Source organism: Triturus cristatus, chromosome 6, assembly GCF_964204655.1.
Source record: "Triturus cristatus chromosome 6, aTriCri1.1, whole genome shotgun sequence".
NCBI lineage: Eukaryota > Metazoa > Chordata > Amphibia > Caudata > Salamandridae > Triturus > Triturus cristatus.
In genome coordinates this window covers 1001896774-1001923219 of record NC_140589.1, presented here as the reverse complement: position 1 = coordinate 1001923219, position 26446 = coordinate 1001896774, and the positions used below count along the sequence as shown (strand labels likewise).

The following is a 26446-nucleotide window of genomic DNA, read 5'->3' as shown; positions in this document are numbered from 1 at the left end:
GAGCTGTTTGTATAGAAAACAGGTGGCAAAAAAAAAAAGCATTTGCAATGCAATAGGTCTCGCCTTTGGGACCTTATATGCGTTTAGCTATGCAGCACATTAGCCTGGGTGCAACATCGACTGTTCTTTAACATGGAGGGAAAGTAAGCACCAAACTGAGTGACATGCCAGGCATGGGAAAACATGGAGAAAAATATTGCCTTTCAGTGGGAAATGGTATCGTCCAAAGCTGTTTTTAATATAAAATCAGGTCTTCGGTGGTCATATCACTGAAAATATAAGATTTGAAAAAAATATTTTCTACGGACGCTCGTGGAAGACAATTTCTATGGACTGGAATCTAAGGAATGCTAAAGTGATTCTGGTGTTTTACTGACCCCTGCTGGTCATTTTCTATCAAGAAAGTAAAATAGAGGCAGTTGCCAGAAAAATTTAAAAAAGGAAGTATTTCAGCAAAAAGTAAATCTGGTATTTTACTGACATCTGCTGGTCGTTTTCTATCAAGACAGTTAAATATAGGCAGTTGAACAGAAAAAAAGTCCCTAAGCAGAAGCAGACAAGTCCTAGGGCTGATCTCCACAGCCCACATAGTACATACACATATATGTATATAATAAGTATTGACTAAAGTATATTCAAGAGGTCTTGAATGCCCGACCTAAAAAACCTCTACTCTTAACGTGTACTCAGAGCAGCTGTATGTAACATGGGTGTCCGAGGAGAAAATTCACAAAGAGGGTTCGACGAACCCGTTGCAACCGCTAACGATATTAATGGTCCACAGATTTGCCTTCTCCGCTTCCAGTCCGCTCGTTAACCAGCCGTGGATTTCCTGAAATTAGGCCATAGCAGGAACTCTGGCTTAAGTCACAGCCTTCATCCCAGAAACACATTTCTAGGCATCTTATTAGTCATTTCTCAATTTTTTTTGTATAACTGAGTTAGGCAATGTGATTAAGAACTGCAAAATGTTCGCCGAGCATGTGATGCCTTAAATAGCACGAGACAACAGCAGCTATACTAAACTATAATCTGGAAGCACACTAACTTTGCCTTCAACCAAATCCAATAGGCCGCACCCTGCTCGTCACACCAGCAAGTTGCCCCAAGGAACTGTGGTCAATGTAGTGGCGACGGCGAGTACGCCTGTGCCACAGTGTTTACAAAAAAGTATGTGTCGCATTAGCCATCCCTGGACACGTGTTTAGAGGTAGTTGCCTCTCGTCAGCAGGGAGCAGGTAAGTGTATAGGGGTGCCGCGTGGACTGCCAAAAAGTAATTAAAACAGGTAGAGTACCTCTCATGGCGCGCAGGTGCAGGTCCAAGGCTCGTCAGCCCGATAGCTCAAGGGAGCCGTAATAAACCAAATCCAATAGGCCGCACCCTGCTCGTCACACCAGCAAGTTGCCCCAAGGAACTGTGGTCAATGTAGTGGCGACGGCGAGTACGCCTGTGCCACAGTGTTTACAAAAAAGTATGTGTCGCATTAGCCATCCCTGGACACGAGTTTCGAGGTAGTTGCCTCTCGTCAGCAGGGAACAGGTAAGTGTATAGGGGTGCCGCGTGGACTGCCAAAAAGTAATTAAAACAGGTAGAGTACCTCTCATGGTGCGCAGGTGCAGGTCCAAGGCTCGTCAGCCCGATAGCTCAAGGGAGACGTAATAAACCAAATCCAATAGGCCGCACCCTGCTCGTCACACCAGCAAGTTGCCCCAAGGAACTGTGGTCAATGTAGTGGCGACGGCGAGTACGCCTGTGCCACAGTGTTTACAAAAAAGTATGTGTCGCATTAGCCATCCCTGGACACGTGTTTCGAGGTAGTTGCCTCTCGTCAGCAGGGAGTGCCAAAAAGTAATTAAAACAGGTAGAGTACCTCTCATGGCGCGCAGGTGCAGGTCCAAGGCTCGTCAGCCCGATAGCTACTTCATGGACCACAATGCTTTGGGGTAACACGCTGGTAGGACGAGCAGAGTGCGGCCAATCGGACTTTTGTTTATATTCAGGCTCCCTTGAGCCGGTGGGGCTGACGAGCCCATGGCTACGCGCCTGCGCGCCTTGAGTGGTACTTTACCTGAGAATACTTTTTATGGCAGCCTACGCAGCAACCCCACACACATACCTACTCCCTGCTGACGAGAGGCAACTACCTCGAAACACGTGTCCAGGGATGGCTAACGCGACACTCATTTTCACTTTAAACTTTGGCATAGGCGTACTCGCCGACGCTACTTCATGGACCACAATGCTTTGGGGTAACACGCTGGTAGGACGAGCAGAGTGCGGCCAATCGGACTTTTGTTTATATTCAGGCTCCCTTGAGCCGGTGGGGCTGACGAGCCCATGGCTACGCACCTGCACGCCTTGAGTGGTACTTTACCTGAAAATACTTTTTATGGCAGCCTACGCAGCAACCCCACACACATACCTACTCCCTGCTGACGAGAGGCAACTACCTCGAAACACGTGTCCAGGGATGGCTAACGCGACACTCATTTTCACTTTAAACTTTGGCATAGGCGTACCCGCCGACGCTACTTCATGGACCACAATGCTTTGGGGTAACACGCTGGTAGGACGAGCAGAGTGCGGCCAATCGGACTTTTAACTTTGCCTTCAAATCTATATGGGAAAAATCACTTGAAAGACCAATCCAAAATGCACACTTTGAAAGACCAATCCAACAAGGGTGATACATCAAAATGGTACAGTTTTTTTCAGATTCATTGAGTAAACTCGGCTACAGTTTTACAGGTGTGGCAAGATTTTCAGGTAAAATGTTTTGTCCGAAAACCTATGTTCTGTTTCCACAAAACACTGCCATCGTGTTGCCCACACTGGGAAGCACTTAGGGCGCTGAGTTGACCCCACGTGGCCAAGCTACAAGTCATTGTAACACTGCCCCATCCATATCCTGAAGTGTACGTTTTTTGGAAGAATTCACCAAATCAGTTCTTCTAAATAAAAGTGGGCTTCTTTAGCCTACAGTCTTACCTTCAGCGCCACCTCAGCCATGATTTCTTTCCGTATACATCCCTCCCCATAACCCATCCCCTGCCCATCGCTCTCCTCCCCCTATCCTTCCGCAAACTGGTACTAACATTCCAGCTGATGTCTACAATAATGCACTCAAATGTCTAATGTTGTCAGTTAGCCACATTTGAATAGTAATCGCAACCTTGGTTGACATGTGAAGTCATTTGGTTGAAAGGTGGAGACACAAATTCATTTTTCGCTCGAGAATATGCAAGATGTGCAGGAATGCAATCTCTAATGGTAGGGGGGATAGGCAAGCACACCGAGTCGAGAAACGCCTTTTGCAACTGACTTTCGACTACTGACAAATGGGATCCGACTTCAATAAAAACCGGTCTCAGCTGGTATTTAAATTAGCAGACATTACACCGAGAAACGCAAATGCGAGTCGGAGCTCGAGATACGCACTTCTTTCAAGAGTTCTTTCTTACTAGATCCGTAAAAAAGTTGTGTGAGGTATATTTGATGTTTTGGTCAATAACTGTACCAGTGCGGGTACAAAGTGACATAAAGAGCACCGGTTACCAAAGGTTTTACAACAAATATAGGGGCATATCAACAACAACCGGCGATAATTATCGCTAAGCGCACTTAGCGCTAGGATAATTATCGCCGGCTAGCGTGGATTTTTATCGCTGAGATAGCGTGCTATTAGCAATTCCTATCTCAAAAGCGATAAAAATCCTAGCGCTAACTGCCTAGCGTGAGATTATCGCTGGAAACCCAGCGATAATCTGACGAAATGTGGCGTTAGCTTGTTGATAGGGACTCACAAACTTAGCCATGATATCCTCCTTCCATAGGATATCATGGCTAAGTCAGTCCTGAAGCAGGCGTAAGGAAAGTAGCGATAACAGGGGTTATCGCTACTTTTCCTGCCGCTATGCTTCTTAGCGTGGGGCTTGACGATAGGAGAAATGTCGCCGACATTTCTCCTGTCATGTCAGGTCAGGAACGCCCACTTTGCATCTCATTAGAGATGCAAAGCTGGGCGTTAAGATTTCGTACGCTAAAGCAAGGTTTCACGCGTTAGCGTGACCTTGCTAATTAGGCGATAAAATTATCGCCGCTTTTCGGCCGAAAACGGACGCAAAAGCGGCGATAATTTCCTATCGCCTCGTTGGTGATAAAATTATCGCCGCTTTAGCGGCAGAAAACTGCAGCTAAAACGGAGATAATGGGCTTGATAATATGCACTATGGAATTCCAATTGAAGCCCATGTTAGATGTGAAGGACATCTAACCTGAGCTTCAATTGGAATTCCATAGAGCATATTATCTAGCCCATTATCGCCGTTTTAGCGGCGATAATTTTATCGCTTGTCTTGATAATATGCCCCATAAAGAGGAAGTCGGCTAACTGTTCATGAAAACATAAATTAAAATGCAAAATAACATGCCCCTGTATTCAACACGGCCGGACTGACGCAACTCAAGGGATGAAGTCCAGTTAAAAAACAAAAGAAAAACACGTATGTTTACGTTGCTTTCGGCACCTAAGTAGTTTCATAGCGCTGCCGCGTCACCTACGCATTTTATTCCTCTCAAAAGAATATAAGTCTGAACACCCTTGCCAGCATTAGCACCACGACTTTCAGTGCGCACCTGCACCTCTGCGTGGTGCATTAGCCCACTGAACCACCTTGGCCTTGAGCCTTGTCGCCCCACCTGCTACTTACCCCGCACTCAGATGTACGATCTCGTTCACGGTGGAATCGTCCCGCGACGGATGCCTCTCATTGTTCTAAATCATTATTAAAACAAATGTCCCCTCAATCAGTACAGTGCGCGGAGCCAAGGGTCACGTGGGGCGGCTGGCCCCCTGGCGCAGCTCAGCGCTGGGAGTAGATGACGTCCGCGGAACGCCCCCTGGAAGCAGCAGTGACGTCTCCTATCCCGAGTAACCAGACTGCTTTCTGCGTGGCAGATGCCGGCTTCTATAAAAGAGCCCCTGCTATGGCTGAGCAGAGCTGAGCAGGGAGGAGGGCTGGCAGCACTGGAGAGGCGAGACTTCGGCACAGGGACCTGCAACAGGAGAAGGCACTTCCTGGAATAATTCAGCCCATTTCTTGACCCTTACGGCCATCTAGTGCTCACATGAGGTCAACTTTGTAAATATGTATTTTACTCCTGTCTTAACATAACGCTGATACCTTTTTATTTTTTACAATATAAATATCCAACTTGTTAGCATTGTAACTGCATATATATAACTTGTTAGCGTACTCAGTCTTTTTTGTGTACCTTTTGTAACTGTATATATATAACTTGTTAGAGTGTTTAGTTTATCTTGTGTACCTTGTGTAACTTACCTGGTTCTTTTGTACAACGCTCTGACACCTTTGGGCAAAGTTTGCGCTATATAAAACTGCATTAAAGAAATAAAAAAAGAGGCCTGTGTGCGCTCTCTACAGCCCAGACTCTCAGGCCCGCAGCTGAGGGCAGGTTCAGCACGGCGGAGCTCAGAGAGTGACTTGCTTGAGAGCACTGGGTAGTGGCAGCACCCTTCCCAGCCCCTCCAAGGTGGTTGCGGTACCCCAACCGCAGAGAACCATGCGACCGCACTCTGACATCGTAAGTAGCTATTCACATTTTGCAGTGCACATAAACTCCTATGAACAAACAAGAACTGTTCGCAAACTTTTTTTGAAAAAACTAGAAACTTTGCATGGATATTGTTTAGTAGGGTAATGGGAGAGCTCAATGTTGAACAATTTGATACATTCACTAGTAACTGCGGCACAGTTCTTTTAAAATACGGAAATTCAGAACTTGATAAGAGAGATCCATGCTGTCGTCTCTTTTATTAGCTTGCTCAACACGGCGGCTTATGGTTTCACATGAAATTGCGTGCAGCTCTGTGCACTGCACGAGACACTTTAAGATACTAACTACTCATGCTGTTAAAGTGAATGTCACTTTTTGACATGTTTGTTGCGAATAAACAGTGGTATACTTTTTAGGGAAATGGCGCTACAGAGTGAGGGCACCCGCTATCAGTGTAAATGTATTTGTCTAATGCTGCTGTAAGGTAGGGAGAACCACCAGCCTCCCCAAACTTATGCAGCCTATGCCACACTTTCAGTACAAAAAAACAACATCCCCAGCACACATTTCGTATAAGGGTATGACAGCTGTAGCTACAGTAAGTCAAGACAGTATAACAAGTATTAAAACACGTTTCTTTTGTTCTTTATTCTTCTTTTTCGCTCCTTTGTTTTCAGTCTTTATATAAAGGTTACAAGCCACAGGTTACAAGCCAACACATGTTTCGTCGCCAGCAAGGGGATTACCCCGCGACTTTTTCAAGGCTCCTGGGTCCTGTGTGGATATGTTATATAAGTGTGGTGATAATTCCAACCCACACGGTACATAGGTGTACGCGTCCTAGTACTCGAGGACGCGATAGGAGATACAGATGCGACATCACCGCTCTAACTTACGGTGACATACCACTAATCTGGATATGTTGTTCGGATGCATCTCAATACTGCCCTCACCTACATACCATGTGGGTTAGAATTATCACCACACATATAACATATCAACACAGGACTCAGGAACCTTGAAAAAGTTGCGGGGTAATCCACTTGCTGGCGATGTAATACGCGTTGGCTTGTAACCTGTATATAAAGACTGAAAACAAAGGAGCGAAAAAGAAAAATAAGAAACAAAAGAAACATGTTCTAATACTTGTTATACTGTCTTGACTTACTGTAGCTACAGCTGTCATACCCTTATACGAAATGTGTGCTGGGGATGTTGTTTTTTTTTACATGTTTGCACTAAGTTTTGTGCAGTGCAACGTTTTCATTATATTCGATCATTAAGAATACACTTTGACAGTTTGAGCTTTGGGCGGAGTGCTTAGTTTTGTGTGCGTAGAGAACAAAGCGCACCTGTTAGACCTGACCTTTCCAGTGGGTTTATACCCAGAATTTTAGATTTTTGGCCTCCTGTTTTTGACCCTGCTTTGGTTGGTTTTATGACTCTGGGCACTTTACCACTGCTGATCAGTGATAAAGTGTATATGGTCTCTGTGTAAATAGTTATTATAGATTAGTGTTTCCATAATTGGCTTGTTTGACTTACTACTAAGTCCCTAGTACAGTGCACTGTGTGTGCCCTAGGCCTGTAAGTCGAATGCTGCTAGTGGGCAAAAGAACGATGGATTTAACCCAGATCTCTTGACTGGGGGAGAATGTATGCATTGCCAGCATTCCGTCCATCAATTGTTTGTAATTGTTGTAACGCTTTTCGCCCTAAGTGGGATGGGTATTCCCAGACGTGGGACCCGTGCTCACTACGCCACTGGAGTCAAGCTATCCTGGCTGATGACGGCTGATAGCCAGAAACCGGTCCTAGGATGCTTGATTCCGGTCCAGGGAAGACATGGCTTGGCAGTTCGGGCTGGACTGTTCCCATGAGGCACAGGGTCAAGACTGATTTGCATATGGCCATGTCTAAACTGGGGTGGTGTAGTGGGCAAAAGAACGATGGATTTAACCCAGATCTCTTGACTGGGGGAGAATGTATGCATTGTCAGCATTCCGTCCATCATTTGTTTGTTGTAACTCTCCTCCAAAGGAAACACTGCGCTGTGCTTTCCTCTGCTACTGGCAGATGCCTAAACTGACACACACATAAAGATATTTGCGTTGATTCAGTCAGTCAGTCAGAAACCTTTATTCGATTCCAGATGAATCGTAAAAGTTCACAGGAAAAACATACAATCATAAATAAGACAATATTTACAAAAGAGCATAAAAAATATCTTCGAAGGCAATTAAATACCTAATTACATACTTTTACATTGCATATTGTTTCTTTATTATAAAAACAATTTTTATAAAACTAAGCACAGAGCTTCAAATGGAGGCATTTGCTAAGGAATGTAAATAATTAAAACCCTCTTTATGGGAGAGAAAACAGTTTTAGTTTAAAATCCTGGGGTCTTTATATAATGTGCAAAATAGCATAATGTGCATAGTATTTTGTTGGGCTGTATTATTACAAGGACAGGGGGGTAGCCTCTCACCCCCCCCCCCCACTGTTTTGGAAAAGCCACAAGAAAGTGCAGTGTGCCTAAACGAAATCTTGTCATTAAAAACGTGCATTGCCCTGCAAGCTAAACGACAAATAAAATTGTTGCTGTTTTAAGAAAGGGGGTCCGGTCTATCTGTAGGCCTAGATGAGATACTCAGCTCAGATCCAAAAGCTTCTTTTATGGACATTTTCATGTTTGGCGGTATACACTCAGGCTTATCATAAAAATCTTCTAATCCTATCTTATAAAAGGTTTGTTTAACGTAATGTAACCAAGGGACCACCATTGCGTTGTCTAAATTCATGCAATCTTTTAAGACAAGTCAGTAGAAATTAAATTCCTCCGAGGACCAAATTTTTCCCCATAAAAGCAGGGGTGCCATGTGTATTCTGTCTGTGATATAATCCATACCCACCTCCGAGTGGCAAAATGATGTAGGGGAGCTAGACGGATAAATAAGAGTCTCTTCAAAAATTTGTTCTCAATTATTTGAATCTGGGTACTCTTTTGATATCCCCACACTCCTGCACCGTAAGTTGCTCCTGACAAACATTTTGATTTATACAGTGTTATCAGCTCTGCAACAGGCTTATGGCCAAGTTTTGCCGCAAATCGAAACAACCCCTCAATAACTCTTGAAGTTTGCTGCACCCGCGATACTAAAAGTTGATTCCAGTTTAAGTTAGAGTTAAAAACATTCCCCAAATAGCTAAAGTTTTTTACCTTCTCGATAACTGTCCCATTCACTGTATATTTTCGTGTTTTTGTTAATTTTGGCCCACATACCATGACAAAGGATTTCTTACAATTCACCTTCAGGTCTAATGACGTCATGTATTCGGTGAAAGCATCCAAACATCCCTGAAGGCGATTGGCAGTCAAGGCCATCAAAACCGTATCGTCAGCATACGACAATAAAGGTACTTGGGCACCTGCTATTTTTGGGCAGTCCAAGTGTTTGTTTAACAGAAACTGCTTCAGCCCATTTGTATAAACCAAAAATAAAAACGGGGCTAGAATGCAGCCTTGCCGGACCCCCTCTGTCGAAGTGATGGGCTTGGTCTTCTCTCCCCCTGGGCCATAACGGATAACTACAGAGGTGGAAGCATGTAGTCTGCGGAGGAGAGTGACAAGTGGTTCCTCAAAGCCCAGATCTTCCATCAGCGCCCACAACTTGCTCCTGCACACTGTGTCAAAGGCACTGGACAAGTCTATGAAGGCCAGTGGATTGGCACCCCCCTAGCCTTCATGTACTTGCCCATGATCATCAACAAGTTGAGGCACTGTTCGACAGTTCCCATTCCCTTCCTAAACCCATATTGGGTATGTGATATCAGCCCAGCATTGTTAGCCCATGACTCCAGGCGTGCCAAAATTACTCTCCCCATCACCTTGCATGTGGCATCTATAAGGGAAATCGGCCTGTAACAGGTTGGATCATTTCTATTTCCCTTTTTTAATATTGGCACTACCACAGCCGTCTCGGCAATGAGAAGAGGGTCTCCCTGTTTGAATTGAGGCCCTAGAGGAGGGAGCAAGTACAAAAATCTAGTATGAACCTCTAAACCGGCCTGTAAGATTCTTCAACAGATCTATATAGATTCTGTATTTCCCAATCTAGCTATTTAAAGGTTTGTATTGCCACATTATTTTTATAGAGTCCACTAAACTACAGTATTTTAGACAAAAATATATTTTTATTTGTTTTTACTCTTTTTTCATCTTAAGACAATTTATACATAATTTAGAAAGTGAAGCTTATCGGTTTTTACACTCATAATTTAGAGTACAGACATTTTTACAAAAAGCATAATTGTGAAAGAAGACATCCTAGACATCTGCAATATAAAAAGCATTTACTATCCATTCATACATCATGCTTGCATTCAAACAGAAAACAGTGAAGAAAATCAGTCTAAAGATAGAAAGCTAAAACTGTGAATTGGTCAGATTTTTCCAGTTGACTGAAAATTGGGAAGATGCTGGTTTTCAATATCTTCGATATTGGCAATTTTTGCGGTCAACGCGCGTTTCAGTGGGTGAACCACCTTCTTCAGGACCAACTGCCGGAATTAGCAAGTGGGAATGTTAAAAAAGGATGTCAGGGTGTCTATGGATTCATCTCCTGAGATGTAGGTATATGGCCTTGCAAATCTACTATTTCTTGGAGCGAGCGGTGCTTGGTATTTCTTGGAAGGTCTGGATGTGAGCATATGTTCTCACTCTATAGTATATCTGTACAGCTGCCGGTATTTATCAGAGAGAACGGTACCTGAAATTCTCGTATTTGGTTTCCTATTCCCAAAGGGGTTTCACGTTCAAGCAGCAATGTAGGCGGTCCTCCTATCTATCATTCCTCAAGATGCACATTTGATTTAAAATGGTGTGTCCTGTTACGGCATAACGCTGAGTTCGCCTTGACGTCGTAGGGCATCCATCGCCAGGAGTCGACCAATTCACAGTTTTAGCTTTCTATCTTTAGACTGATTTTCTTCACTGTTTTCTGTTTGAATGCAAGCATGATGTATGAATGGATAGTAAATGCTTTTTTATATTGCAGATGTCTAGGATGTCTTCTTTCACAATTATGCTTTTTGTAAAAATGTCTGTACTCTAAATTATGAGTGTAAAAACCGATAAGCTTCACTTTCTAAATTATGTATAAATTGTCTTAAGATGAAAAAAGAGTAAAAACAAATAAAAATATATTTTTGTCTAAAATACTGTAGTTTAGTGGACTCTATAAAAATAATGTGGCAATACAAACCTTTAAATAGCTAGATTGGGAAATACAGAATCTATATAGATCTGTTGAAGAATCATACAGGCCGGTTTAGAGGTTCATACTAGACTACCACAGCCGTCTTCCAAGATTGTGGGGTCTGGCCCATTATGGCAGCTCTAAAAACATTTAATAGTACGGGGCCCCAGAGTGCCGGATTTCTTTTAAAAAGGTCCAAAGGTACCCCGTCTGGTCCTGGGACTTTAGAGGCAATGCCCTTTCTAAGGGCCTCCTCCACTTCCCCTAAAGTCAGGGATACACTTAATTGCCGGGCTGATTCAGGATTAAAAGGTATATCTGACTGACTGACCTGTGGACTAATGTCATTTGGGTTAAAAGTCTTCGAAAAGTGGGACTCCCAAGCTAAGCCCGTTATATTTGTTTCCACGTTCCTGCTTACATCCGTGAAGAGTGGACGATTAATCACCTCCCAGAAGGACCTAGAATTTCTTAGCATTCCTGCCTTTTCTAAATCTTCCCAGGCCTGGCGTCTCAATTCTTCTTTTCTACGCTCTATTGTGTTTTTGTAAGACCGTCTAGCTTCCTTAATCAAGGCCCTATCCCGTGGTACTGTGCTTAATGCTATTTTTAAAGCTCTATTTGCAGCTAAGCACTCCGTATCAAACCATTTATATTCAGGGCGATTCATTTTTTTTACTGATTTAAGCAGATTTTTTGCCACACCTTCACATATGATTTCAAAACTCCCAATGATGGATTCCGGGGGGGTTAAATAGGTTAAACAGGTCATAACGTCAGTTAAGTTAGACTTAATTATATTCTCCTCAAATTTGACATGATCCAGAATATTCCATTTCAACCTTACCCCTTGATTACAGTTATATTTTATAGGACAGGCCACAGCCATCCCCTTCGGGGCCTTAATTTTTAGAGAGGCTGTTAGAGGGTTGTGGTCACTGGCAGGGTTTGGTTTGCGTTGATTCTTTTTAATGACTGATACCATCAAAAAGTCTAACGTGCACGTGAGTGATGCTTGTTTCTTATTTTCTCTGTTAGAGCCTCAGCGATGGAGCATCGGAGCAGCGTGCAGTTGCTGGTGTCATTCGCTTTGTTTAGCTTCTTTTACATCCAGGCACAAGCGCTGCCTGTGTTGGATACGGACTCAGCCATGAGGTAAGTGTTGAAACCAATACTGCAGCACTGTGACAATAGTAACCGCGACTAAAAACTCCTGTACCCAGGGAATCTAGTTTTGTGTTTAACTTCACTGCCTGCTTCAGATTAGATACACTTTAAACAAGTGACGTGTCTGCAATAGTTTGCATAAATAGGTTAGCGGGCCCAAGTTTTATTCTTGAGAGGCTACCTCCCTAATACCAGGATTGGCGAATACCAAGACTGTCTGGAATTAATTCCACTTTATGCCTCCTTTGTCCACCACTATACACTTCCGGTGTCTTTATCTCTCCCTTGAGTTTCTTTTCATCCATGCCTTCTCCCTTTGCCACTGGTTTGCCATCGTTCTCTTTCTCCTTCTTTGTCCCTGTTCTGCTTCTCTCTTGCTCTTACCCAAAGTCTGATAATGAAAAATAAGTCTGTTTCCACAGAAATGAGTGACAGCGCCAACCACCTGCAAACACTGGCACAAGTTAAACACTGCATGGCCGCCACCTTTCCCAAGTAGAAATCGCCAGATGTCCACAGCCTAAGATGTAATTGCCATGACAACAATTAAGGGCCGGATTTAGAGTGAATGGGTTACTCTATCACAACGTGATGGATACCCTGTCTGCTTGTTTCAAGTGCCTTTGGATATAATTCACTTATAATTAGGCGGACGGGACATCCATCAGGTTTGTGACAGAGTAACCGTGCCCCAAACTCTAAATGAGGCTCTAAGTAACCTTGCTTTGGGAGCTTCTAAGAGTACTTGTTGAAGGGCCCAGTACATGGCCTGATATAGTCCAGTGACCCTGCCTTATACGAATTTAGGTCTAATTTAGAGTTTAGTGATAAGCCAAAGTTCTCCAGCATTTGAAAGAAAATCTAAATATGGTTTAAAATCCACCAGCTGAATTTCCTCCACCATACTGTCCCTATAATGGAGGAAATTTAGCATGTGGATTTCCTCTTAGATCAAGTTTCCTCTACAAATTGGGTATTTTTCAGCTACGATCTATCTCTAAAAGAGACCCAAGCTTTACAAACATATCCCTAAACCCCAAAAGTCAGTGATAACTGCAAGCCTCCGGAGCGTTGAAAGCACCGTAAGTTTTGGTCTTTCACATCGGTGGTCTATTTTGTTCCATTTAATATTCATTCATCTGTGTCATAACTTACAGCTTACCGAAAATGCCATGAACTCGCCTACCTCATGTGAACTTTTGTTGTTAAACGCTGCCTACCTAAAGTTGAAGGAGCTAGCTAGTACAATGAGAACAATCAGGTACTCTTTCGACAAGTTTTACACAATATTTTAGACTTTTTACTTATTTTTTCTCAAAAATTAAACATGAACCCCTATAAATGTAAAGATAATACACATAATGCAAAAGTACATTGTAGTATTACTTTTCAAGGCTTTTATAAGGGATGCAATCGTAATAGATAGTTCTGTAGATTTTAGTGCAGCCTCTACAAGAGCTTCGTTTACACATGAAATTCTATTGTTATTTACCTAATCGTACATCACCAACGGTCACGAAAAGCACAATGACTGTTTTGTGACAACATTCACTGTGTGTTCCCTTTACTAGCCAACCACAAAGCAGTTAAAAAAACATACGCCTTACATTTTTGTCAAGCATTATTTACCACACCTTACTAACTTACATTTAGGCTTTAAAAAAAGAAAAGAAAAAATAGGGCCTGATGGACTAAGTCCTTTTGTAGTTGCAAACCCTGCTTTTCACAAAATCAGAGGGTTTGGAACTGCAAGGGGCGTTTCTTTATTACAAAAGCCATTTTATGATTTGGAAATTCTTTCAGACTCATGAAAAGTCTTTTGCAATCCTTTCCCATCTGCAAATAGGAGGGGGTGTGAAAAGGACATCCCCCACCTACTTCTGATTCTGAAAGGCATGCATTAAGGGTTTATGACTGCAATTGCAGTTGCAGACCTTGATGTGTTACTGACCCGAGTTGAGGTGGTAGCTGACCCGCAGTGGTGAAGGGGTCCCTTAAGAATCACTTACCCTATGGGAATTGTGTTGGCAGCATCGAGGGGAGAAGGCAGCTGCCTGGTCTCCCATTAAGTTTTCAAAAACAAAACCTTTTATATTGAAAACAACATGCATCACCGGCTCAATCGAGGACACAGGCTGCTTTAAAAAATATATTTCCAGTTTGGAATGTAGCCATAGGGATGGTGGTCTTCTGACCCTTACCGGGCACCATCCCTGTGATTGCAGCCAATCACAATGGGTCGCGCATTGCGATCTGCCTGATGAATATTATTTGGGCTGGTCATTATGTGCACACCTGTGAGTCGGTATTTTGTGAACCAACCTACTAATACATAAGTTTGTTTACAAAATGTTACCAGACTCAAAAAAAGTTGCGTGCACAGGTCACAAACCCTTTTTTGTGAAAGACGTATCACAATAACATGGAAGTGCTGACTACTTCGTAGGTGCAAGAGGGCTTTTTTGTACATTGCTAGATGCCTACAATCCAATTGTAATCAATGTGCACAATGAAAGAATGTATAATTGTGAGGTGTCTGCGATCTACTCCAAATGTATAGCAGCAAGGCTGATTATTCAAGACCTAGACATAAAAAAGGAGTGTCCCACAAGGATGCCTACCTCTCTGCAGATAACAAGGGTCTGTCGTCCATTTTACATTTTCATTGTCTGATTAGTTTGAATAAGCAAAGAAAGGGCACTTCCTGTTTTTAAAGATATGTTGAGATGTGCATCTGTGTAGAGGGATGAGTGAGACTATGACATTCACTGAAAGACAGTTTCTGCGACAGACAACGTCATGTCCTTCTATCAATCTCCAAACTTTTCCAATATATTTCCTGTATATTTATTTAGACGCACAACCATTGTGGAGCCAAATCATTCTGTGTTCACGGCCCTAAGCTTGAGAAAGATCTACTGTTGGATCTAAGGTGCGTTGAGCGTCTTCTTAGAGTGAAAGCTAAAAATGCTTTTTTGTGTGAATCCTCTGTATGCTTTACCTTGTCTGGAGTGTAAGTCTGCCCTCCGCTCCATTTCCTAGCTCTTTACACCATCGTGACCATGGGTGTAGGAGCGATTAAACAGTAAATAAAAAATACATAAAAACAAATGTTAATATTTATTAATATTTTTGTCAGTATCTCACATATGACACAACTGGATTGGCTCCTTTGTTATACATTGTAGCTGTGAATTACGCTTGTAGTTATGTTGCGATGCTCTTGATTGCCAGAAGTAGGCCTGGTGTACTATACCTAGCAGCCACAGCACATTCATGTGGCTCTGGCTCGAATTATTCAACATAATAAGGTCCTATTGTGAATTACTAGTCATTTTTCCCTAGGGCTAAGTTGATTCCTTTGTCTGAAAGTTGGCTGATGCTGTACATTAATTATCCTCTTGTGCCGCATACAGTTTCCTTATCTTAAGTCCAACCATATGGTCAGTTACTCAGAAGGAATTCCAGCAAAGCAGATTTAAGGCTATTGCTTTAGGAGCTTCCAACAATGTATGAAATAATATCCTCATATGTTTTATCATCTATGACTTCAGAAACTTGGATACTTCGATATTCTCAATATTGTAATTACAGTACATTCACCTTTAGCGTATTTGTGTGATTCCCTTAATCACCAACATAGCAGACTGACTAACAACACCTTTAACAGATGGACACATCTATACGTCCAATGCGTGCAGAAAGTAATCGAGTTGTTTAACCGGTTTATTGAGAATAGTAGCAGGTTTGACAGAAAATTCGGTGCTTAAAGTAGCTCAATAAATGAAGCCTGCTGTTTTCCCTCTGGCTCAATTACCCAATATTAATTATAATTTGACTGTCATATTCCAGTTCTTATTAATATCTACATTTTTACCCTGGGGTGAATTGATTCATCATATATTGCTTTCTCCATTTTACTGATTCATAAAAGAGTATGGGTTGTTTGTCATAACTTCTTACAATAAGTGGCCCCTGGACTCCACAGCACAGCAATTTGATGTTGGCACCTGAAATTAAAACTATACATTTTTTCCATGGGATGCTTGATAAGGAAATTAATTTTTACCATGATGTCTAGAGCTGCGTGCATCTCCTGTGAAGAGGATGAAGGACACGTTTTTCTCTATGAGATGATTTGTTTGTCCAAGTCTTTTTGTGGAAACCTTGTCTATCCAGTCTTTGAATAGTGAATTTCCAATCCTTTCCCCACTAAGAAGTCCCCATCTCAGTCTTTTTAATATTAACACCCTCTGGCTTGCAGAATATCTAACAAGTTGCTATCACGCTTGTGACATTCTAAAAGAATGTCTGCTGACTTTGGGTAAGTTCACACTAGACAAATACCAGATGCATTCATATATGTATGAGTGGTAGATTCTAATGACTGTCACCATTGTATTAAAACAATTATCTTTATGAACAATAAAATTTAGCCCAATCCTCTGACAGAGTTTAACATGTTTGTATATGTCTTTGTTAAGTCCAACATTTGCATTGAAAGGAGGGTGTCCTAATGTGCCCTGGGTCCTTTGCACCACTTCACCTTTTACTCACGATCCTCAAACAGCATGATCGTCATGATCATCAACCTCATTGTTGATGTAGCCCAAGGCACCGTGCACCAGAACTATTTAGCAAGTTAGTAATCTTCGAATAAACCTAACAAATCATGTAAAAGATATTTCTTCTTGTTAAGTCTCTCTGTGGCAGGCATCCCCATTTTGGTTCAATCCCAGGTTTACTACACAAAGTAAATCTGGAATTGCGTCAGAGTCCATGGGTGGATGCACAGGAATGCCCATGCTCTACACATGGAATGCCTTCCACTACCAAATGTAACAAAATGAGAAGGAAACCACTCCGTTTTCTTTTTTAATGTAATGCAAGGCGGTGCAAATAGCCTCTTGCGTTGCTTTGTAAATGCCATTTAAGGACTTGTGTTGCCTTTGAATGACTTGCGTCATGAAACAACAACAAAATTCCTTAATAGTTCTGGCACTGAATTTTGAGACTTCACATGATCCCACCTGGCACTCCTATTGGTGTAAGATTGTTTATCTTGGTTTAGAACCGCGACATGCAAACGTTGCGCACAATTGAGCACGCCATTGAGCACACTAATCATCGACTACATTTGAACACACAAAGGACAAAAGGGCTAGATGTACTGCCCTTCTTGTGGTCACCAATACTGCGAATCAGAGTTTGCAAATGCAAACCAGAGTTTTCCTGTGTTTCAATAACTTTTTAAAAGTCTGTAAAGCTTTACCAACTCTTAAAATGGGATTAAGTTTAGATAGCAACTCGGTATTTGGAGCGTGGTTTTCATGTCACTTCCAAATATAGAATTTGGATCCAGTGTGTCAATGGTTCGTGACCCTAATTCCAGTTGCAGATTATTGAAACGTTGCCACAAATTGTCGTGGTAGCTCATCTGCAAAAGCACATGGGTGAATTGAGGAAAACGTTTCTGTAAAAGTAGGCAGTAGTCCAAGAGACAGTAGCCTACTCTCATAAATATATTTTAAAAAGGGGGAAAAAAAGCTGTCCGATTTCCTTTAAGGAAATCGGGCTGCTTAAAAATGGTTTCTTTATTTTGATACAATCACAGGCATTTGTAGACCACCATCGTTGTGACTATATCGAATTGGAGTAAGTCACAATTTGTGACCTACCCGATGAATATTAATTATGTGGGCTGGATTGCGGCACACTGCAATTCCAAACTGACCTCTTGGTACGTAGGTTGGTTCGCAACATTCAGTACTATTCAACCAATGTAATGATGCAACTGTCCTAAAGTTCTTGACATTCTCCTCCTCAATCACTTTATTGCCAGTTCGGCAATGGCTGCATGGGTTAGCTACTTACAGATTTAATCAACATTGGTGCCTCATACTAAGGAACAGAGATTTACCTTGGATTCCACCATGGATTTAACATTTTGTAAAAGGAAACTTCATTAGTTAAAAGAATACTAGTTGTACATCCCATCAACAATCACAAAACAGTTGTCCAGGCATTTCTATCTCAATCCTGGATAATAAGAGTGCTCTATTCTGGTGGAGTTAGGCAAGACCTTGCCCCCTTTAAATGCTGTGCTGTAGTCCTCCATCAGGCTAGTCATAGGCATTCACTGCCACATTGCAAACTCGCTTGGTAGGCTGGGTTATCTGGCTCAAAAACTGGTTGTCTCTGGAGGCCAGCAGTTCTCATTCTTTGCTCAGTAAATCTGCCCCTTGGTCTCCACCTGTATGTGTCTATACAACCATAGCACACCTCACTGACTAGCGGTATGCACAATTAAGGGACAGTTGACATCCTTTTATGTACATGGACCACAGTCCTTTATACATGAAACACATTCAAGTTATTTTTATGAATCTTCACTGCAGTCCCTCACATTATGATTATAAAGTCTCTCCCATAGTATTCTAGCAGCACTCATCTGCTATTAGCAAATGATATGAAAGTGGCATGTTCTCAGGGAATTAGTACACACCAGACAAATAAATGTCATGCTTTCATCATTCTTATTTATTTTCTCTCTCATCTGGACCCGCCTTATAAATTCATCAAATCATTTAAAAAAAAATGGGCAACTTGGCAAAGTGCTTGTTTATCCTCCTTGACTTAAGATGTCCACTCTAGCAAGCACACAGAAATCAAGCATTGGCAAAAGCAATTGGTCTGGACATGGTTGGCAGCCTTATGGCTGTATTAAAGTTTGGTTTGTTGTGATGGTTTTTGTAGCTTTATTGTTGGGAAAGCTTCTAGGCACTCACTAGTTGGAAGAAACTCATTGGCTAAAAGCAAAGATAGCCCGCTTTGCCATAGTAGTCATTGACACTAAAGGGAATTACTTCATCTCACCGTGAAGTCAGTAAATATCTGAAGTGGCGTGACCCATTGCACCACACAGTATGCTGTAAGGGGTGTAAGAAAAATGTGAATGACACAAATGATCAATGGATGGAGAGGGCTGGCTGAAAGTATAAGTATATTTTACATAAACGTTCAATAAAATCAAAAGGTCTTGGAAAAAGCCAGACCTGAAAAACACACTGGGAAACAGAGGCATTAGCCACTTAAACAACAGGTCAAGTAAGCTACGAAAGTAGATCCGTGGGGAGAGCCTTTGTTGGTCCGATTTCAAGATGGTACTTACTGTCCTCAAAAAAAGAAAAGGACATAGCTACAAGTCCTATACATTTGCCATCCCCTCCACCGCCTTCACCGACTTCCCCTTTACCAATACTGCCAGGCTTAGATCCACTTCACATAACACCACAGGGATCTCCTCACACACAGCCTGATTTAGGAGATGGGGATGATGATGATCTTCTTCATTGAGACCCATGGAATGATTACAATATTGATCCACCCATGGATAATGTTCCAGACCTGTACCCTACAAAACCCTCACTTCCAGATAATAAAATATCTCATCTGGAGCAATTTTCCAAGCAGCAGCACATCATTAGGTACACTGCACAAGGAGGCCTTAGATGATGATTTTTTATTTGAAACACTCGGGTCTTCACATAGAGTTAGTCAAAGTCTACTTATGTTGAAAGCCATGATGAGACATGCAGAGGACATCTTAAAAGATTGTGCACGCATCTATACGCACAGGGTTGATGAAAATATAAACCATCACCCTCTGATCCTGTTTTTATTGAATGACAGCTCCCCCTTGATTCCCTGGTAGTTTCCAATGTTCGTAAAAGAGCAAACTCAGACATCTGTTGATGCTCCTCCCCAGATAAAGAATCAAAACTTACTCTTGACGCCTCTGGTAAAAGAGTAGCTGCACTAGCCTCTAATCACTGGTGCATTGCCAACACACAGGGCCTCTTAGCTACATATGACAGGGCCCACTGGGATGAAATGGAAGGTCTACTTCAGTACCTCTCATATGAACATAAGTAAAAGGCACAAGAGCTAGTTCAAGAAGGAAAGCTCATATCTAATTGTTCGAATATATGTGCACTTGATGATGCTGATACTGCAGCAAGAGAAATCAATACCAGCATTCTCTAACATAGGCATGCCTTGCTTAGAATTGCCGGCTTTAAACCAGAGGTTCATCAGTCTATCATAAATACTCTGTTTTGACTAAAGGGAATTACTTCGACTCACCATGAGGTTAGCAAATATCTGCAGTAGCATGACCCATTGGCCCACACAGTATGCTGTACGAGTTGGTAGAAAAATGTGAATGACAAAACTGATCAGTGGCTGAAGAGGAATGGCTGAAAGTATAAGGATATTTTATATAAAATTTCATGAAAATCAAAAAGTCTTGGAAAAAGACAGACCTGAAAAACACACTGGGACACAAAGGCATTATACTCTTAAACAACAGGTCAAGTATGCTACGAAAATAGATCCATGGGGAAGGCATTTGTTGGCCGATCTCAAGAAAGTGCGTAGAAGGAGATCATACAAAGGTGAGCTTTCCTATTACAGGAATGAAAGGGACAAGTTTCACATAAGTTTTGAATTCATGCTGTCTTTGTCCGACTGGTGTTAAATGCAGTTAATATTTTGTAAGTGAAAACCAAAATACCATATGTCTTGATGAAAAACAAAGGATTGAATTTAGAGTAACAGATATTTGATGAATTATTACACCTCAACTGAGTGCAAAATATGTAGATTTTCATAGAGCAATGTATGTAAATTACTAGCAAAATTACATTTAGTTTCTTCAGCTGCTCCACGAAATAATTGCCACTTGCTTATTTTTACTAATCGCTACACATCTCACGGTGCACAGGTAATGTCAAAATTTAAATGAATATATATTTTCTCACATGTTCTCTCCAACACAGCAACAATGACCAGACGCCAGCCAAACGCCATTCTAACGCTGTGTTCTCTGACAATTATAGCCGCCTTCTATCGCAAGGGGCTGTAAAGAAGTATTTAGATTCTGTGCTTACAGAACAACAAAGGTATTGGTTCATTATAACAATGAAATACATCGTTTTTAATGAAACAGATATTTAACAAAGATAACATGTTTATTTTGATTGCATATTACATTTTCCTTCACTGGAAGTCCATGAAATGTATTTATTTGTGCATTTTATTTTATTTAATAGTTCTTATTTGTCAACAGAACACACAAGTGCCTTGAGCAGGGGCGGCTCCTCCATTTGAGCAGCACAGTGTCGCTCCACAAGCTCCAGAGCTGAAATATAAAACGGTAATAAAGTTTATTTATTACCTCTTTATTTTTCAGCAACCCGATCTACACTAAGAGTCAGGAAAGGGCAGGGCCAGCGCTACCGATTGGCAGCAGCAGGGAGCTGTGCGTTAAAAAATGCACATGTCTCCTTGGCAGGCCATCTTGGGATGGCCAGCCAGAGATATGCATTTTAAAGTTCTGTGGCCTAGCTGTTATAGACAACTGGGTTATAGAAAGCACAGGATTCCAGTGCCCTTAGAAGCTCCGGTAGAGCCTGCTCTATCATTACAGGTGTTAAACTTGTAATTTCCCAGTTATGGTGTTTCAGTAGCCTGTAATGACAGTAATACTGGACACATACTGCCAAGCCTTACTACAGGCCATTTGTAATGAGGAACTTAGTGATCGCGCAAAAAGTTTTTGTCATGCAAAGCAAGGGACTTGCCTCATACTTTTTTCTGCTGAGCATGAAGATTGAATGAATTGGTACCAATACAGTTTCCCTATGAAAATTTGAGGGCTGTAGATAATTTTAGGTGGAGATATTATTATAAGAAAACAAGCACAAAAAATAATTTTCATCAAGTCATCGGCCTTTCACAGTTTTTATCTTTTGGATACATCTGTACATAAATATAATGGCTCTCTTTTAAAAACGCATGTTTGAATTATACTTAATACTGCTTACTCTTAATTTTAATGTAATTTCCCCGTTTTACAAAATGATAATTTTAAGCACTTATCATATTGTTTTGAATATAATTTGGTTTTGAATGTAGAGGCAATCTTCTCCTGTAATGAGAAATGCATTTATAGATATAGCCCCACTCCAGTACCCTGGCAACTGCATTTTGGATTTGTTAGAGATGTCAGAGAAGACACTACAGAGACCTAGGTGAAACGAGAAATTCTTGTCAAATCTAGACCAAATAAAAGGAGCAGTTTTACATTTGTGCTAAATGGAGAGTCAAGCGGGCACTGGAAGCCATACACTAGCCAAAGAGGAAGGAAAGTCGTTAATGTATGCAAGCAGTGTGTTCTGGGATGCGTTGTGTTAAACCTGTCAGCGTAAGGGTGGTCTTTCCCCAAACCTTTTGCCTCACCACCTCCATTTCTTGCTGCATTTTGTGTTGTTGGCCTGAGGACTCTGCGCACTGTACCACAGCAAACCAGTGATAAAGTGCTTTGTTCCTTCCCTAAAATATGATTACATTTGATTATACCTAATTGGCATATTGAATGTAATTGTAAGCCTCCTTTAGAATGGTGTTCCATGTACGTAAGGCCTGTGAATTAAATTCTGCTGGTGGGCCTGCAGCACTGATTGTGCCATCCACTTAAGTAGCACTTTAAAACATGTCCCAGGTCTGCCACCGCAGCCTGAATGCAGTTTTAAACTACCATTTTGAGTTGGCATTTAAACCCCCTTGCCAAGACTTAAACTCCCCTATTATTACATATAAGGCATCAATGAGGCAGGCCTCAGGCAGCCCTTTGGGCAGGGTGCTGTGTAAATAAAATGTTGGACATATACTTTTTAAGTTTTGCATGTCCTATTAGTGAAAAGGTCCTAAATTCATTTTTCACTACTGTGAGGCCTACCCCTCCCATAGGATTTACATTGCCAATTCATTATTACATTTAATAGTCTAGAAGTTCCTATTGAGAACTGGTAGCTATTTCAAGTTTGGTGTCTCGTAATTGTGTTGAAGAGCCCTTTTTTAATATTATAGTTGGATGTTTGATCACAATTTTAAATATGCCACTTTTAGAAAGTTGCCATTTTTCTGCCCTTCGCCCTTTTGCACCTGTAGCCTGCCCTGGATCACATGACTATGTGTAACTGACAGATCGTATAAAATATTCCCAGACTGTCACTAAGTAGAGGGATTAGGTGTGCCTCAATGGGCCATCTGCTAGCAGGATGGGAGGCAAGCAGCGGCCCTCATCTTACTAGAACTCTCTGCAGCCTTTGACACCGTCTCCAACCACACACTCACCGCTAGACTCCACGACGCCGGCATACAGGGAACTGCCATAGGCTGGATCTGCTCACTCCTCACGGCTGAACCAAAAGAATCAGACCCCTGCCACCCTCTCCGAACCCACAGCGATCAGCTGTAGAGTAACCCAAGGATCATCGCTCAGCTCCACGCTCTTCAACATCTTCATGGCTCCCTCGTCACCATCGTCAGAAGGCATGGACTCAGCTTAGTATCATACGCCGACGACACCCAGCTCATCCTCTCCCTCACCAAGGAACCCGACACCACCAGACATAGGTTCCAGGAAGGAATGAAAGACGTTGCTTCCTGGATGAGCAGCAGCTGCCTGAAACTCAACTCTGAGAAAACAGAACTCTTTGTCCTAGGATATACCCGCTCCGCATGGGAGAACACCTGGTGGCCACGACACCTGGCAACCCCTCCACACCCATGGACGATGCCCACAACCCCAGCATGATACTCAACTCCTCACTCACCATGACCCAACAATTCAACGCCGTCTCATCCACGTAATTCAACACCCTCCGCATCCCCCACAACACCTTTAAATTGATCCAGCCCAATCCAGAAAGGCAGTCACCACGTACTCATGACCAGCAGACTGTACTACAGAAACGTCTTCTACGCGGGGATCAACAAATCCGTACTCCACAAACTCCAGACCCTCCAGAACAACACCGCCAGACTTGTCCTCGGCATCCACTGACAAGACCACATCACCCAGCACGTACGAGACCTCCATTGGCTTCCCATCGAAAAGAGGGTGACCTTCATGCTGCACGCTCATGCCGATAAATCCCTCCACAACACTAGACCCTAATACCTAAATGAAAGAGTCTTCTTCTATGCACCCAAGAGAAGCCTTCGCTCTGCCAACCTCACCCTGGACAAAACCGCATGCATCTGCAGAGCCAGATCAGGAGGAAGAGCCTAATCCCACATCTCGGCTAAGACCTGCAAAGAACTCCCCCTTAGCATCAGACGATCTCCCACTCTGCAAGCATTCAAGAAGAGCTTCAAGACCTAGCTCTTCAAATGATATGGATCTGCACGACCCTCCCCCTTTTTCCCCAGCACCTTGAAACCCTCACGGGTGAGTAGCATGCTTCCCAAATACTGAATTGATTGTTTGAATCTAATCACAGCCCCACCTAAAACTCTTAGCCTGTGCTCTGCCTTCAAACAAAGGGCTAACAACTCTGCATTGTCACTGCAGCCAGCTTGGAGCCAGGACATGTGACTCAGGAAATTGCATGCACTTTACAGCCACTGTCTAGAAGCCTCTCCCCTCTACCAGAGCCAGGGCACCAGGGTATACAATAGGACCTCCGATGCCAACTCTTCAGTATTCTTCTTGACCTGTGGTACTCTGCCAGAAAGAAGGACTGCTGTGCTGCTGGAAGAACTGCCACTCTGCTGGACTGCTGCTCTGAAAGACCGCTCACTTGCTGGATTGATTCCCTATTTGTTCTGGTACTCTGCTTCCTTCAGCATGGGGACAATGATTTGATCTTCAACTGCCCAAGGACCTCCAGACTGACTCATAAGGGCTTGTTTTCTGGCCTCCTGTTCTGGGCCACAGAGACACAAAAGGCTTCCTCCATCTTGAACCTGCACCTGTACCCAGCCTGAGTGAGCCCTGACTCTCAAGTTGTGGCCCTCCACTCCTGGACCCTTGGAAGTGGTGCTGAAGGTGCCCAGATAGCCAAAATCCAAAGTGGGGACTTTATTTCTCAAAACAGCTCTGAGAAGTGAGAACCAGGATGATACTGGGACCATCCTACTCAACTAACCTCCAGAGGTACATTGGCAGTCAGTGGGCTTTGCGGCTTCTCCGGATATGATCTTTACCTCAGTAGCAAATCAATTTCAACTGTCCTTTGCCAAAGGGGTATATGACCTCATGGAACTATCTTCAGCTACAGCCCTCTGCCTTGTTCCATTGTAGATTTTCGACGACTAAGTCGAAGGTAGAAATCTTCACCGCAGCTTCGACCTAAGGCTATCCGGCAACATCGCTCCATCGTTGGACACCTCCTGCAACCTTGCCCTGCTGAAATTTCCCTCGAAGATTATTTTTCTCAAGAATTGTTTTATGTTCGAAGGTAAGCGCTGCCCGGGCCCAATCACTTCTTGTATCCAAACTGTGCTCTATTGTGGTCAGGCATAGTTTTTTGACTTTCACCTGATCTCTCATGACTAGATGCCTGCGGTTGGTATTTTGATCGTTTAGATGCTATTTTTAACAAAAAACTTTAAAAATTAATAACTCCAAGTTCGAGGCAATTGTGCTGTAGATAGACATGCTTTGCATACTCCTGCTATCTAGTTTTGGGTCCGGATGTTTGCAAGTTGTTTTTCTTTAATATAGTTTTAACTAGTCACGAGGTAAGGTGACTCCTCCTTTCAGTGATAGTGCGCATGGGCATCGACTCCATTGTGAGATTGTTTTCTTTCCGTCATCAGGTTTGGACATGTATTGCTGCTCTCCGGTTCAAAACCATCATTTAGGTTCCCCTCAGTGTGCAATCTACTCTACCCTTGACTGTATTGCTATCGCACATGTTTCCCTTTCTCCGTGTATCCATTAGATCAGAAAATCTCTCATCTTCGGTCGAACACATCGCAGGCGGCCTCCAGACATAGATGTGTTGATCCATCCCTCTGCCGATGGTTCGGATTGCAGTTCAGTTCTGTCCTCGGTGCCACTCGAAGTACCCTTGCACCAATGTAAACCAGGTCTGTAACTTGTGCTTATCAACGGAGCACAAGGAAGAAGACTGCGAGGACTGTCGCTCATTCAGGTCGAAAAAGACTTTTTGAGATTATCATGCTCGACGACAAGAAATACAGTGACTAAGCACTCAACCGACTCTGGAGCTCTTCTGAGAAGAGTCCGAAGAAGAAGAAGCGCTGCCGCAGAAGAAGACGAGGCCTTATTGGTTGAAGAATCCTACTTCGACTTCGAAATCAGGTTCAAGTCAGAAGACATCCCAGCAGGACAGGGTGTCATGAGTACCAATAACCCTGTTCCCCAGAAGTTGCCCTTCTCTAAACGTAGGGCTTAGGTACCACTTCTGCCTTCGTGCATTGGTCAACACGAGACGATGTTTGACACCCCGCCCTCGGGCCCGGCACCAAAACAAATAGTCGATCCTTCTGGCTCGGTATCGTGCTGAGACGAATTGTCTTCGGACCCAAAACATTCTGCTCTGAAAGACAAATCTGGTTCGG

At 42.7% G+C, this 26446-nt stretch overlaps 1 protein-coding gene across 4 annotated transcripts in view; it reads left to right on the top strand.

Moving 5' to 3' along the window:
- Nucleotides 1–26446, top strand: part of LOC146820914 (uncharacterized) — a 305904-nt gene that overhangs the window by 196117 nt on the left and 83341 nt on the right. For 2 of the 4 annotated variants that reach the window (XM_085609313.1, XM_085609312.1), the window contains exons 2-3: nt 11879–11995; nt 20848–20970. In XM_085609313.1, the coding sequence (XP_085465439.1) occupies nt 11889–11995; nt 20848–20970 (230 nt within the window). In that variant the 5' untranslated portion in view covers nt 11879–11888. The remainder of the gene's footprint in view (nt 1–11878; nt 11996–20847; nt 20971–26446) is intronic. The other 2 variants (XM_085609316.1, XM_085609314.1) reach the window with 1 other exon arrangement.